We start from the raw sequence: 16,764 nt of genomic DNA, 5'->3' as shown, positions 1-16,764 counted from the left end.
AAGAAGCCTGACACAAAAAAGTGCACACTGTATGATTCCATTTATATAGCATTCTAGAAAATACAAACTCATCTATAATGGCAGACAGCAGAAGAGATGTTGCCTGGAGTCAGGGGTAAAAGGAGGGATGGCAAAGGGACAGAAGGAAACTCTGAGAGGGTGGTGAAAATGTATTGAATCTTGATCGTGGTAGTGTTTACAGAGGTATATAAATCTGTCAAGACTAATCAAATTGCACACTTTAAATGGGTGCAGTTCATTGTACATAAATTATACCTCAAGGAGTATTATAAAATAAAAATGAAAACACACAAAAAAGAGGGTGAAGGGAACCAATCAATGGCTTCCTGTTGCCTTTAACATAGCTCACAAATCTTTTCACAATCAGACTTCAGCCTTCCAGTCCAGCATCAATTATTATAATTATTCCTCTAGTTCTTCCACTCCACATACCAATCTTTCACATCTTCGAACTCTCTATGCTTTCCCCTGTTCTGTGCTTTGAAATATACAATATTTTACAACTAGAACCCTCTTCTCATCTCCCTCCAACCTTAGTCCTCCCCAACCTCTTACTCATTCGTTACTTCACTAAGACCTAAACTTTTTAAAATTTTCTTTCTCAAGAATGTTTTCCCTAAACCCACAGACTAGATTAGGTCTTCTACTCATGTTCCTTGCTCAATTGCAAGGTCCATTGTTCATTGCTAAATCCATAACGCTTAGCACAGATATTGACCCAAACAGAAGCTCAAACATATTTCATGAATAAATAAATGAAAATAGGGTTAAGGATAGAAGTGCAGAGTATACAAACATTGAATGGGAGAGGGATTGGAAAACCAGGAGAAATGAGTGTTATCAAATGAAACCAAAGGGAAAAAGTTTCAAGAAGGCTGGAAAGATCAACAGTACAAAGTGCTATAGAATCAAGTTTAAGAGCAAAACATGTTTGTTGATTTGGCCTTTGTCAAATGAGAAAATATTTTGTCACAAGTTGAATTTAAATTAGATGTGGAGTTGAAATTGTAAAAGGAAAGTAAATAATTTATATTAAATAGAAAAGACTTCCTGAAGATAAGTTCTTAAGTCAACTTTAGGATCTGGTTTGGCAAACAGGAAGAATCAGACAATGAAGGTAACTGGGCAAGTTGTGAGTCAACACTGTATATAAAAGGATCTCCCCTGTCAGAAAAAAAGAGTGAAAAGAAAGTTAGCTAAAGTTAGTCCGCACCAAGAAAGATTTCAGTGAGATACAGAAACCAGTGCATACCCACCCTGTGCCTAAAGGGAAGCCTGGACTTCTAATCAAAAGAATTCTCTTCTAAGGAAGAAGCTAATACAGGGTATCATAGGTCTTCATCCAACAAAATAGAAGGAAGAGTAGTTCCTCATACTTAATGAAGTCACAGTTCAACCAGCACTTCCTATCACTTCAGGGAATTAATACTAAATCTCAACCTGTAAGAACTGCCTTTTTTTTTTTTTTAAGAATTGTTTCTTTACCTCTATGGAATAGATTGAGGGGAACTCCTTAAATGTCCTTTTACCTACGGATAAAAATGTCCTTGCCATCAGTTTTCAAGAACCAGCTTAAGTTTTATGATCTCCATGGAGCCTTCTGGGATGACTCTATTCCTTATGAAAGGGGCAAGAGATAATGGAGAAATATGCAAAAAGAAAGGGATACAAAAAAGTTGAAACATATTTCTAAGGCTATTCAGTACAGAATACAGCAGGTACTCAATATGACTTTTTGTCACTTTAACTAATATATTTGGGTTTCAAAAGAATAATACAAGATCAATTTTCTTTAAGATTAACTACACTAAGGAACCCAGGAAAGAAAGGAATTAACATTATTAAATGCCAAGGTCTGTACTTGCCAAGACCTTACATATTTTATTTCATTTATCCTCCTCATTTTGTAGTAAAGAGGCTTAAGATAAGTAAGATAAGGTAGATAATAACAGAATTCTTAACCAAAACTGTCTGGCTCCAAAAGTCCTACTTTTGGGTGTGCACTATGTATCAACACTAATGGAAGGGGTTATCAGGAATTCACATCAAAAAATTTAAAACATGGTTAAAGAACTTAAAATGTTGTTGAGAAGACAAGGTTAACACATAAGACACTATTAACACTTTGGATGATTACATGGTATGTGAATATATAATATATATCAATAAAAATTAAAAAAGAAACTACAGTAAAAGAACAAAATAAATTAGTGGCATCAAGATAATAAATGTAAATTGAGTACAGAATAGGAAAAACATACTCTAGGTCATTAATCCCAGAGGGCTTTATGGTGGACATGCATCAGAAACTAGAAAAAAGACTGGTAGAACAGATAGTTAGAAAAGAGTTGAGGATAATGGAGGCTAAAAGGCTAAAAACAAGTAGAAAGGCATAGAAACACAAATTAGCATAACATACAAAGGTAAATAGGGAGACAAAAGTAAGTCAAACAGCCTGTCTGGAACAGTTTGGATCAAGAGGTTGTGGGAGATAAAGTTAGCTGGAGTCTCTCTATAGACAATCTTACCAGGATTCTGATTTGATGCAGTAAACAACAGAGAATAACTCTGAGAGCAAGACTGTAGGAAGAGAAGGTTTACTTTGAGGGACAGAACTGACAAAGGAATACAGAACAGGGTAAAGAGACTAGTTAGGAAGCTACAATAATAATCCAGGTATGTTGAGTCACTGAATATGAAATTCTGAAGGAACCAAAGATACCAATATTTCCAGACTCAATCTTAAATAATGGTTGTGTTAGCATCATTTATAGGGAATAAGAAGGTAGGAAAGGGAGGGAGTTTGGTGAGGGAGTATGAGTTTTGAATAGTTTATTAATAATATGAAGTAGCAATTAAATTACAGCTAGAACTCAGTTACATTGCGGCTGGTAAGGCAGAGGTAAAGGTAGGAATTATTATGTGCAGCATATTAGAATTGTACAAGATGGATTCTCAAATTACAGAGGAACAAAGCAGACTCCGAGGAGTCTGCCAAGGCAATTATGGGAGGGGCAAGCTAAGTTTAACTAGAAAGGGACCAGGAAATGTTAAAGAAAAAAAATCATATATGTAAGAGCAAAGTGTAAGGCAGGAAGGCTAGAGTCGGGACCGGATCTTGGGCAGGAGCTCCATCCTAGAAAGATCACTGAGAAGAAATAAGGAAGTAGATATAGAAAAATAAAAGCTAACATTGATTAAACTTGTTTTTAACTATGTATCAGACACTACTCTAAGCACTTTAATGAATGTATTCATTTAAAGCCACAAGAATGTGTGAGGGAGATTACTATTATTGTCTCATTTACAATGAGGAAACTGAGGAACAGAGAATTTGCCCAAGGTTATGCACATACTAATTGCAGATCCAGAATTTGAATCCATAGTCTAAATAACATTTAATAAATGTCTACTATGTGACAGGATTTTTACACACATTTTGTATGTTTATGAGTACTATGCGCGCACACACACAATGAGAGGTCATTTATTGTTCAGCACCCTAGCACTTAGATTTTGGTTTCTAATACCATTCTCCAATTAAAAAGAGCCAGGCTTCCATGAAGAAATGGCTGATTCTAGGACTAAGGCAGGAAATATATAAGATGAATCTGGAGTATCTTGCAGTGCCAAAAAGTAAGAAAGTGTCTGTTGTGGGTTGAACTGTGTTCCCTTCAAAAAGATATCTTGAAGTCCTAATCCCTGGTACCTAGGAATGTGACCTAATATAGAAATAGAGTCTTTTGCAGATATGATTAGGTAAGGTGCAGCCACACTGTATTAGGGTGGGCCCTACATCCACTATGACTCATGTCCTTGTGAGAGACAAAGAAACACAGAATACGTGGGAGAAGGCCATGTGAAAACAGAGGCAAAGATTGGAGTGATGTATCTACAAACCAAAGAACACCAAAAATTGTTCACAAACACCACAAGCTAGAAGAGGCAAGGAAGGAGTCTCCCTTACGGATTTCAGTGGGTGCATGACTCTGCTGACCCCTTGAATTCAGACTTCAACAAAATAAAGTAGCATTAGATTTTAACACAAAGTATAAAATAAATATCCATAAGTCTACACTGACATAAATAAATGACTGAATAAAATAATAACTTGGGGAGAAGGACAAATCCATTTTAGAAGAATTTAGAAGAATTCCAGATAGTTCATGTAAGACATTCTATCCTTAATGATGCGCAGCATAACCCATCATTCCATTAAGTGTGGACTGCACATAGCTATTTTCTTCCAAAGAGTACAGTATGAAAAGGGAGAAAAAAAGTAACTTCAGAGTGGAAAAATTTGATAAATATTACCTTAAGCCAGGTAATCATGGTTAAAATCAATACATAATAAAGCACATTGAGAAAATGTACCCTTGATATGAAATAATGAGAATGATACTTTACGTCTGTGGTCTTCCTCCCCAACACCCATAACTACAAGCCTGAGAAAGCATCAGACAAATTCTAACTGAGGGAATAATCTACAAAATACTTGACCAACACTTCTCAAAACTGTCAAGATCATTAAAAAAAATGAAATCTGAAAAACTGTCATAACCAAGAATAGACTAAGTAGACATGACAACTAAATGTAATGTGGTATTCTGGATGAGATACTGGAACAGAAAAATGACACCAGAGAAAAATCAAGGAAACATGAATAAAGTATATGGACTTTCATTAATAATAATGCATCAATACTGGTTCATTAATTGTGACAAATATATGATACCAATGTAAGTTTTTAATAATAGGGGAAAATGGATATGGGATATACAGGAATTCTCTATACTATCTTCACAATAATTCTGTAGATCTAAAACTATTATAAAATTTGAAGGTTTATTCAAAAACAAAAAGCTGAGCAAGGAGAAGCTTGCCAGCACCCTCACACACACATCCCATATTCTATCTAATGCAGGTCAGCAAGGCAAAGGGATCTTTGAGTACAACATCTATTAGAGGTGTGGTGGGGTGGGAAGGGTGACGGTCATGCCTCCATAAGACCCTGATCTGTAAGAGGCTGTGAAGGAGGTACCTAGCCAGATATCCAAAAACCATTATTGGTACTTTAAGATAAAGACAATAAAGGCCATTGAAGACCCCCAAAACCAGAGACAAGATTTATTTCCTTGGAGGTATATAAGATTTAACCTATAGTAGATACCACTTTGGCAATGGGGATGTTAGGACACCTCAGGCTGCAACTAAGGAAATTCTAACATAACTGGCTTAAACAATAAGGAAAAATTTTTTATCCCACATAACGAGTAACAATACTCTACTGCCAATATTCTACTCTGTCATCTTCTGTGCCTCGACTGCTCATTAACTAACTCTCCTGGCCCTTGTGGCTACCCTGATTTCAGGTATCACATGCAAATGCAACGAATGCATAAGATACAGAAAAGAAGACTAGCACTTCAAGTATGAATCTTCTAAAAGATATTTTGTAGTATATCCCTCAATATAAGTTTGTCTGATGCTTTCTCATGATTAGGCTGAGGATTTTAGATTAAAGGAACAAGGAATATTTTCTCAGAAGTCTCCTGGCAGACTTCCCCTCACAACTCACTAAGTAGATCATAAGCCTCTTCCTAAACTAATCATTGGGAAGAATAATGGAATAACCATAATTGGCTTAGACCAATCAGAACTCACCCCTCAGTCACAAGGGTGAAGCATACACATCAAACAAAACAGGGCTTGTCAGTAAAGATGAAGGGAGTGTGGATGGCCCACTGGGTAGACAAGGGAACAGCAACAGGGCCACAGGCTCATTTCCAAGTAGCCTGACTTAAGGTTGGGAGTTAGGGAGCCTCAACAATTAAACTTGTACCTCCAATGTTCACTATCTTTTATTAAGCACCACCAGTGTCTGCTACAGAAGAAAATCCTGAAGACCAGAGCCTTTACACATTTAAAATGACAGAGACATTCAATTGTCACATTTACTTCTTCTTCCAAATATAATCACAACCCAACACGACCCAGAGAGACAAGGAAAAAAAAAAGGGATTTTAGATCAGCTATAGAAAACAAGGAAGCTTCAGGGTTTGTCTTTTTCCACAATCTGATTTGTAATGTGCCAAGCTTAATACTTCTAAATATATGTGATCTCAGATGTACACAACAATACTATGAGGTAAGTACTATGATACCCATTTTACCAATGGATAAATGGGCTCAAATGGTTAAAAATCTTGCTCCCAAAAATCACAAATGGAAAACAGGCTAGAATTCTATACCTTTATTTGCAGCCTTCAAAGCTTGAAATGTTTTTTAATCTACCATATACTTCGCCAAATATCAAAGAAGTGGGGGCAATAAAGGAAACACCTCTGAGAGAAATTTCATCCATAGAAAGATCACCCTTTCTATTAAGAGGCTCAGACCCTCCTCATTGACTCCAATTTTAGCCATTCACAAGCACCTCAAAAAAAAGATGTTACTGCTAGCTCAAAATCTGGAATTGGCATGCAAGTAAGAGAAATTTTTGAGACAGCTGCAAAGACTATTAGCCAAATGCTATATATTAAGATATCTAGAAAAGCATTCCCAAATCAGTGTGTTTGCCACACTCTTCTGTACTGCAATAATAGGTAAACCATAAAGATAGTGATCTGTGTTCAAATAAATTGAGAAGGATTTATATAAACAAAATTAAATGGGCTCCTTTACATAAAGGCTTAGAGCTTTTATATACTAGCAGGCATTATGAACTTCAAGAGCAGGATTTACTACTTAACATTCTCCTCCAAAACAGTTTTCCTTTTCTCTCCTGACCACCTATGAACATTTCATAGAACAGTATTCCGTTTAACAATGCTCAAGTAACACTGCTTTAATTTATGTAGAGTGAAAGGCCCTTGACACAAAAGAGTATATGCTGTATGTCATAGTATATGCTGACCATGTGTCAACTTGGCCAGGTGGTAGTACCTGTTCGTCTGGTTGGGCAAGTGCTGCCCTGTCTGTTGCTATGAAGACATTTCATAGAATTAAATCATGATCGCATGCTATATCCACAGCTGATTCCATCAGCCAAGGGGAGTGCCTTCTTTAATGAGTGATGCTTAATCTAATTACTGGAAGCCTTTTAAGGAGGATTCAGAAAAGACAGGCTCTCTTTCTGCTTCGGCCAGCAAGCCTCTCCTGTGGAGTTTGTCCAGATCCTCCATCGGAATCGTCAGCTTCACAGCTTGCTCTACTGATTTTGGATTCTATGTTTCCACAGTTATGTGAGACACTTTTATAAATTTTATATTTATGAATATTTCTTGTTGATTCTATTTCTCTGGAGAATTTTAACTAATACAGTGTATGATTCTATTTTTATGAAATTTGGATACAGGCAAAACTAATACATAATGGCTGCAATCAGGTAGTAGTTACCCAGTACTAGGAGTAGGGGTCATTTATCGTACCAGGGAACTTCTTAGGATAATAAAAATGTTTGAGTGGTAGTTGCATGGGTATATACATTTGTCAAAAACCACTGAACTATACATATAAATTGGGTTCATTTAACTCTATGTCAGCTAATCAAAAATAAATTTGATTTAAATATTCAAATAAACTTAAAATGGCCATCGAGAAGAAACAACAACAAAAAAATCCTAAAGCCCAACATGACTTGTAGTTATAGAAATTTGAATTAGAATAATGTGATACTACTTTTAGATTAAAAAAAAAAAAAAAGAAATACTGTTTTAAGGGGAAAGCAAAAGCCTAAGTATAGAGTCCATTAGCAGCTAGAGGAAAAAAAAATCCAACAGTAGATAGTGAAGAAGATAGGAAGAGAATTCAGAGGATTCAATACCATAGAAGCAAGAAAGGAGACAAATTTCAAAAAGCTAAAGACAATCAACAAGATCAAACTACAGAGCGATCAGAAGACTGAGAATAGAATCCCTTCTTTGGATCTGACTACAAAAACTGCCACATGTGAACTTCAAGAGAGTATCTTCAGAAAAAGGAAGGAATGAAGAATGGAAGATGAATAAAAAAAAGAGTAGTACCTCACACCATATGCAAAAAATAACTCAAAAATGGATTAATGACCAAATGATAATAGCTAAAATCATAAAACTCTTAGAAAAAAACACAGACGGGGAAATCTTCAGGATCTTCTATTTGGCAATGGATTATTAGATATGACACCAAAAGCATGAGCAACAGAAGCTAACACAGATAAACCAGACTTAATCAAAATTTAAAATTTTTGTGCATCAAAGAACATAATCAAGAAAGTTAAAAGACAACTTACAAAATGGGAGAAAATATTCAGAAATCATATATCTGATAAGGGTTTAATATCCAGACTATATAAAGAACTACTACAACTCAACAACTAAGACAAATAATCTGATTTGAAACTGGGCCAAGGATTTGAGTAGTCATTTCTCTAAAGATATACAAATGGCCGATAAGCAGATGTAAAGATGCTCAACATTACTGGGCATCAGGGAAATGAAAATCATAACCACAATAAGATACCACTTCATACCTCTCTAGGATGGCACTTATTAAAAAAACAGAAAATAGTGTTACCAAAGATGCAGAGAAAATAGGAAGCCACTGCTGGTGGCACTGTAGAATGGTGCAGCCATTGTGGAAATAAGTTTGGCAGTTCCTCAGAAAGTTGAAAATAGAATTACCATATGACTCAGAAATCCCATTTCTTGGTGTGTGTGTGTATATATATAATATATATATATAAACTTGGTGTGTATATATATATATATATTGTTTAACGGATTCCGTGTTTCTCTGTGGGGTAATGAAAAAGCTTTGGTATGGATGGTGTTGATGGTAGCACAACATTATAAATGTAATTAATGCCATGTAATTGTATACTTAGAATAGTTAAAATGGCAAATTTTGTTAAATATATATAAACTTAGGCGTGTATATATATATATACACACACACACACACACACACATATATATAGCCCAAAGAACTGAAAACAGGGACACAAATGGATATCTGAGCACCAATTTTCACAGCAGAATTACTCACAATAGCCAAATGGTAGAAACAGCCCAAGTGTACACCCACAGATGAATGGATAAACAAAATGTGGTGTATACATGAGGTGGAATACTATTTAGCCATAAAAAGGAATGAAATGCTGATACATACTATGACATGGATGACTCTTGAAAACATTGTTGAGTGAAACCAGTCACAAAAGGACAAATATTGTATAATTCCACTTAGTTGAAATATCTAGAATAAGTAAAGTCATAGAGATAGAAAGTAAATTCGAGGTTAGCAGGGCCTAGGAGAAGAGGAAAGGAGGAGTTATTGTTTAATGGTTTCCGTGTTTCTCTCTGGGGTAATGAAAAAGCTTTGGTATGGATGGTGTTGATAGTAGCACAACATTATAAATGTAATTAATGCCATGTAATTGTACACTTAAAATAGTTAAAATGACAAATTTTATGTTATATAGATATCACAATTTTAAAAAAGCATTAAGACAAGGACAAAAAAACAGAAAGTTGATGGAGCACTTATAGACCACCAATACCTGGAGTTGGCAGTGAAAATAAAATAGAAATTGGATGATTGGGAGAGGGGAATATGTAAAGGAATAACCACTTTTAAAATTGGGAACACCTATAAATAGTTGGTGTGCTGGTTTGAAAGGAAGTATGTCCCCTACAAAAAGCCATGTTTTAATATAAATCCCATTTCATAAAGGTAGAATAATCCCTATTCAATACTGTATGTTTAAAACTGTAATCAGATCATCTCCCTGGATGATGTGGTTTAGTCAAGAGTGGTTGTTAAACTGGATTAAGGGATGACATGTCTCCACCCATTTGGGTGGATCTTGATTGTTTATTGGAGTCCTATAAAAGAGGAAATATTTTGGAGAATGAGAGATTCAGAGAGAGCAGAGAATGCTGCAGCACCACCAAGCAGAGAGTCCACCAGCCAGTGACCTTTGGAGATGAAGAAGGAAAATGCCTCCCAGGGAGCTTCATGAAACCAGAAGCCAGGAGAGAAGTTGGCTTGGGGAGAGACTGGCTGCCACCATATGGCCGTATTTGCCATGTGCCCCTTCAGCTGAGAGAGAAGCCCTGATTGTGTTTGCCATGTGCCTTCTCACTTGAGAGAGAAATCCTGAACTTCATCAGCCTTCTTGAACCAAGGTATCTTTCCCTGGATGTCCTTGATTGGACATTTCTACAGACTTGTTTTAATTGGGACATTTTCTTGGCCTTAGAACTGTATACTAGCAACTCATTAAATTCCCCTTGTTAAAAGCCATTCCATTTCTGGTATATTGCATTCCAGCAGCTAGTAAACTAGAACAGTTGGCAAAAGTGAAAAACTTTTGAAAGAAACTGGTAACAGTCCAATGGATGGAAGAAATGGAATCCAGAGTATGAATTACTAATCAAGATGTATCTTTCCCTTGAATACTACTCCAAATATGAAGACCTCATTGGTTTTTGGTTTTTGTTCTGTTTTTTTTGACATGGGCAGGCTCCTGGAATCGAACCCTGGGTCTCCGGCTGGGCAGGTGGGAATTCTTGCCACTGAGCCACTGTTGCACCGCCCCGAAGACCTCATTTTAATACTCCAAATTTCATGGATTTCTCCCTACTTTCATCCAAGAGAGTTGTTCAGTCTTCAAGGTTCAGTGTGTAATATGTGCATAAATTTGCAGCTATTCTGCCCCTTTCCAAGGACGTCTCTGTTACCGTCAACAGGAGGGGGTTATAGGGAAGCACTTACCTCAAGTATCAATCTTCATGAAATAAGAAGGCAGAGGCTGATGATAATACAAAGTTGGAAATTCATGGAGATTTTAACTTATAATGATTATTATAAATGATTATGATGTAGTTGACCAAGTAAAAACTTGTAATTATAATAAAAACACACACACACAAACGTGAAAAGTACCAAAGAGGAATCCAGACAGAAAGGCAACTACTATCCAGCTCAGAAATGTTCACAACTGCTGTATCAACAGAAGTTGCAGAAATCATAAACCAGTAATATATCTCCAAATAGGCTGTTGAAAACAAAAGCTATTCATCCACAGATCTGCTTATAAATTTAAAACTACATACCTTTCCATCTGCCTAAAACACCTAACCTAGTAGCTATTTAAGGAGCCAGATTTTCATTTTTATTTTCTTTCAAAATAAAACCTCCTGCAAAATAAAATCTTCATTTTGAAAGCAACAAAGACATGGACATGAGAGTCTATGGCTTAGAACATATTTTTAGATCCTATCTTTTTAGCTGCTTTTATTAACAATTAATATTGAGTATCTAATAATGGATTAATTGTATTGGGCTATATATGACTCCAGGGCCCATCTATCATAATATTTTGATCACAAAAAAGAAGTAATATCTGCGTCTTAATTACTTAATACATCGTCTTACAAAGATTTAAGAAAAGCCATATTGCTTAGGAAGATAAATGGTGACCACTATGAGTATACTAGTTAGAGACTCCATTCTTTAATGCTTAATACTGATCAGTGTGCAAGGAAAAAGGATTCCCACACCAAGCCTGCCAGTCTCCAGATTTGTGTTTGTGAACGTAAGGCCACCACACAGGTCAGATGATTACTACTGCCAGCTCAGCAGCTGAGCTTGGAGAAAAGAAGGCATCCATACACAATCCACTCTTGAGAACCAGAACTTACAACCAGTTTCTTCTTGCAAGGATTGGAGAATGAAGGAAAAGGTGGCAGTGATAAACCGGAAAAAGTATGGCAGAAACAAGGTTGCTGAGGGAAAGGGAAGCTTCCAGGGTTGCAATTCTGGAAGGGATAAGGCAACCGCGGTTCGGCTAACAGACCGCCACCTCATCCCCAGAGCTGGAAAAAAGAAAGAAAGAAAGAAAGAAACTAGCTCGTTATGGAGGCCAAGGGGAAAAGGCTCGTCTTTACCTTGTCATCTTCGCATCTCTTCCCCAGGCCCTCCCTGGCCTGCAGTCTGCTGCTGAGACGACCGTAGTCGGCCTCCTTCTGGTCGATCTGCTTCTTGTGCGAATCCACCAAGAGCAGGAGGTCCGAATTGCGCTTCTCCAGGCGCCCACGGGCTACCTCGGTGCGCTGGACCTGGCCCTGCAGCTCGGCCACCTCCTCCTGAAGCAGGACATGGCGAGAGGAGATGCTCCAATAATTGAAGGCGAGGACGGCAATCACCACCAGCAGCATCACCAGCACTAGGGAGGGCAGGCGACCCGCCCGCCGGTTGGCCCCGAACCCCACCATGGGATCGAACCCAGCTGTGCCCCGGGGCCTCGCCGCCGACACCTGCAGGCCTTGGCTGCTGAGCTGCCCAGGGGACGCAGCCCCAGGACCGGTTAGTGAAGGAGGCGGGCTGTTACGCCCGCGAACAAGCTGGAGAAGGGGGCGGGGCCGCAAGCTGTAGGGCCTTCCCCGCCCCCCCTCCTCAAATCCGGCTAAAGCGCGTCTCGGAGGCTTTGAAGCCGGCCTCACAACCGCCAGGTGGAACAGGGAGAACTGAACTATCCGCACCCGGAGCCCTCAGGGTTGTGGGCCGGAGACAGGAGCCGGAAGGGGGCGGATTTATCTCTGGCCCCGCCCACTAACTGAGTCCGGGTCGCCTAGGGGGCCATTTCCTAGTTTCCGCCGATGTCCTCTCTTCTCGCGAGAATAAGGCTTCCTCTCGCCCCCTTTGGCTGTATCTCGCGAGGATTCTCTCCCTTCTGGTGTTTTTTGTAGCTCTTATACTTGGTTTGGAGTATTTTTGTTATCTCCCTTGAACTACTGGTTCTGAGATTTGGGAGTTCTTGTCCTGCTTTCGCCGTGGTAAGAGCTTTGTATTCTAGGACATCTGGAGCTGCAAACACTTCATAGGGGAAACAGTAGGTGAGCAGCGGCTAGAAGGAGCGACTAGAAAGATTTTGTGTTTGCCGCAGTAGGGAATTTTCTTGTTTGTGCTAACGATATGGAAAAAAAAGAGCATAAAATAGTGTTTTTTCAAACATATCTAAAACAACACGGAGAAAAGGAGAAATCAAGCTTTATGATTGAAAGGGGTGGTGACAGCCAGGTTTCCAAGGTTACCGCTTTCATGAATGGACAGAACCTCAGAATGTGGTAAACTCCGGTTCAAACGCGGTGCTGATTTTGCCTCGAGCTGAGTTTCCAGAAGGTGCCCTCGATGAGTGATAACTAGTGCACTGTTACGGAAAGCAAGCGTATTCTGGGTTAGAAATAATAACTGTCTTAAAAATTGTTTTTGAAAGCCTGGTCTCATCCTCTCAACACAGTTTTACACCTGGGGAATTCAAGACAGTAAGACGTTCGGAAACTTTCGTAAAGTTCCATGTCTTATTTGAGACAGGCGAATCCAGGTCATTGGACTCTAACACCATTGCCCCTTGAGTTACATCAGGCCAAATGTTGCTGTGTATTCAGCTTAACTATAGTGATGCAGAGAAATCCCCCAACTCTTGTCTTCTCTGAATATTTCCTTTGACCTAACATAAAAATGAAATTATTGGTTCTCATCTGCGTAAGTAGAGAATGTAGTTGGCTTATTTTTTTTCAGACCTCAGGTTCCAAAACTTCCATGAGCACAAAACCTCAAAAGAAAAACATTGGTATTTCGATTCATGTCAGAGTGGTATGATTTTTGAGGCAGGAAGACTGTCATCTTTGAACCATTGTTCTAAGCTTCCTTTTCATTTAAAAAATAGTTACTTGCTTCATAGTCCTAGAGTATCCTGGAAGAATTATTGGACCTTCAAAGAGCGAAGATCCTCTCATAGATACTGTACAGGAAATAAATACTGCCAAAAAGATTAATATTTAGTTCATGTCAAATATGAGCCTTTGCTCTGGCTTCATAAGGTCTAGAAAATTCCCATCACTTTCAGATGACAAAGTTTGGCAAAAGGGAGCAAGTGCAAAAATAGAAAATAATTAAACATAAGGAGGCTTCCCACCTCTCCTTTCCTCAGCTTTGTATTGGCCTCACTCTGCTTAACTAACAGTTGAAAATTAATCTATAAAGTAATAGTAATTGACTCAGAAATTTTTTCCCAAGGATGTTTTCATTTTCATGTGGGATTCTGGCAGATCTAAAAGTATGTTGTACAAAACATCCATGTACATTTTCTTGTTAGATTCTTAAAAGAGCCATTTGATACTGTTATTCCATTGTACAAATGCAGAAGTGAAGAAGTCATGCATCTCAGAAATGCTGGGCTGAACCTTGAAGGCCTCTCTTCACCCAGGGAAAAAAATATATTTTTCCATTTTGATGGGTAACTCATCAAGCTATCTACTCCTACTAATGAGGTCAATCCAGTTGTCATCAGGTCTCTCCTGTAAGTGGTTCTTGGTTAGGTATTAAACAAATTTAGATAAAAACCAATTCCTTAAGCCAAGTGATCAAGGTTAACATCAACAGTGATAAGTCATGTTGATAGTGTGTATCCTTGATATGATGTGATGAGAATAGCACTCTGTGGTCTTCCTTCCTAGGATGCAAACCCCAGCCTAATCAAGAGAAAAGCAGCTGACAAATTCCAATAGAGGGGTAGCCAACCAAATACCACGACCAATATACCTCAAAAATGTCAAGGTCATCAAAAACAAGGAAAATCTGAAAAGTGTTGACAGCCAAAAGAAGCCTACAGATACATTACGAGTGAATGTAATTAGTATCCTGAATGCAATCCCGGAATAGAAAAAGAAAATTGGATAAAAACTAAGGAAATGTAGATAGAGTACTACTAATAATAATGTGACAAATCTAACATACTAATAATAGGATGTTAATGGGGGAGACCAGGTAGGGGTATATAGGAATTCCCTCCTATCATCACAGGTTTTCTGTAGATTTAAGATTATTCTAAAAAGAAAATTTTATTTTAAAAAGTCAATTCCTATTTTTTGTGAGAATTGCTCATTTTAGCATAGGTACAAATATAATCATAACTGGAAACAGTTTAGTAGCAAGTAAATAATGTTAAAGATTTAATTAGGGAATAGCATCTATTATAGAATGGCAAATGAGGTTGTACCATAGGAATTTTGTCTCTTTAAAGACAGAAGTCAAGTGGACCATGGTGGCTCAGTGGCAGAGTTCTCACCTGCCATGCGGGAGATCGGGGGTTCGATTTCCGGTGCCTGCCCATGTAGGAAAAAAAAAAAAAAGACAAAGGTCATGTTACTTATTTCTCTTTTATGATCCTTTTGACCCTTTCCCAAGCCCCAAACTCTATTAGACATACTATATCATCTTCAATATATGTTGATTCACGAAAAGTTCAGCACACTGGAGTTGGGCAGAGGGGTGAATTATTTTATACCTTATTCCTCAGTATTTAGGTCATTGAATAGTACTAGGTTAGGGAAGGCTGCAGCTCATAGAAATACAAAGTACACATGCATTAGGCAAGATTCTTTCCGTCACAAAATCCAACCTAAACTAGTTTAAAAAAAAAAAAAAAAACTATTAGGATACTAGGATAGTTCACAGTACTATTGGAGCAGTAGAAACGGGTACCTCCAGAGGAATTGATTATTCCAGGACTCTGACTTTTCTTCTCTCTCCCCTCTGCTTGGGTTTATTTGCTCATACTTCAGATGGTCCTTTTTTTAGTAGGCAGAAAATATGGCCCCAGCATCCTTTTAGGGATGAAGGATTTGTTCCCCCAGTTACTGGGAGTGCTGCTGGTAGACAACCCTCAACTGTCAACCCACTTCAGAATTGCCAAAAAGAGCTGCCTCACCCAAAGAAATGTGCTTGCCCCACCCCACCCCCTTCCCCTAGCCAGACACATCCAATACTGGTCAAGAGAACACATTTTAACTTATTTCCCTATGCCAAACCCATTTCTTACAGCTTCCTTGCAAGAAGTTCTGGAGTATGTGGGCTCTGCAATAAGAAGACCTGAGTTAAGCTCTGCCACTTAATGTTGTCAATTGGGCAAGATACTTAACCTCAGTATCCCAGTTTCTCTTTTCTAAAATGGCAAATCTGTCAGAATTAAATTTGGCTATACATGATGGGAAAATAAAAATTAGCTTCAACAAGATGGGATTTTCTCTCTCACATTTTTGATCCTGGAAGCAGGAAGGAAGACACCCCTCTTCCAACTTTTAGAGGGACTTCCCCGAACATGCATTTTCATTTGCTTCTCATTGATCTGTACTTAAGTCACATGGTCAACCCCAGAGATAAGGAGTCAGGGAATTACAGATTTATGGTAAGGCAACAATGTCCCCAGTTGGAAATTCAGACTTGTTAGGAAAATAAAAGTATGAGGAGACAAATAGCAATCTCCACCACAAATGAGAATAATAGTAGTGTCTTTCTCATGTGCTTGTGTTAATTAAATGAGTTAATATATGTACAGTCCTTAGAGCAATACCTGATACTTAGCATGTATTCAGTAGTGTTAGCTGTTGCTGCTAATACCATCACAAAAGCACTAATTCTCAATTTGTGGGGAGGGCATGGAGTTAAAAGGGATCAATAAAGCTGTGTGTTCACTAACCTTTGTCCGTATTTTGAATAAATAAGGTCTACAAAATCCCACTAAAAAAAAAAAAAAAAGCCTGAGCTGTTATTTATTGTGATGAATAACAATTTTATTTAAAATTACTAACTTTCTAGTAACCATTTTTTTTCATTATATAATTTCTTACTCAATGTACACTAAAAGTATAACTATCATGTTGGTATCTGTACAGTTTTTTAATATTAAAAAAGAAA

At 37.9% G+C, this 16,764-nt stretch overlaps 1 protein-coding gene and 1 long non-coding RNA gene across 4 annotated transcripts in view; one reads left to right on the top strand and one right to left on the bottom strand.

Annotated features, from left to right (window-relative positions):
• The window catches only part of GOLM2 (golgi membrane protein 2), a 196,510-nt gene extending 183,846 nt beyond the window's left edge, over positions 1–12,664 (bottom strand). Inside the window, exon 1 of one of the 2 annotated variants that reach the window (XM_077127715.1) lies at positions 11,955–12,664. In XM_077127715.1, the coding sequence (XP_076983830.1) occupies positions 11,955–12,281 (327 nt within the window). In that variant the 5' untranslated portion in view covers positions 12,282–12,664. The remainder of the gene's footprint in view (positions 1–11,954) is intronic. The other variant, XM_077127716.1, reaches the window with a different exon arrangement.
• LOC143656032 (uncharacterized) lies at positions 12,281–16,515 on the top strand. Of its 2 annotated transcripts, none has more exons than XR_013162369.1 (3): positions 12,281–12,902; positions 14,526–14,704; positions 15,892–16,515. It is a non-coding gene; the product is annotated as an uncharacterized LOC143656032 (long non-coding RNA). The 2 variants fall into 2 exon arrangements; XR_013162368.1 differs by having other exon boundaries at positions 12,283–12,902; positions 14,526–14,697; positions 15,092–16,515.
• The last annotated feature ends 249 nt before the right edge of the window (positions 16,516–16,764 follow it).

Source organism: Tamandua tetradactyla, chromosome 14 (assembly GCF_023851605.1).
Source record: "Tamandua tetradactyla isolate mTamTet1 chromosome 14, mTamTet1.pri, whole genome shotgun sequence".
Taxonomy (NCBI): domain Eukaryota; kingdom Metazoa; phylum Chordata; class Mammalia; order Pilosa; family Myrmecophagidae; genus Tamandua; species Tamandua tetradactyla.
The sequence above is the reverse complement of the archived record's forward strand: the minus strand, read 5'-3'. Positions and strand labels throughout refer to the sequence as shown.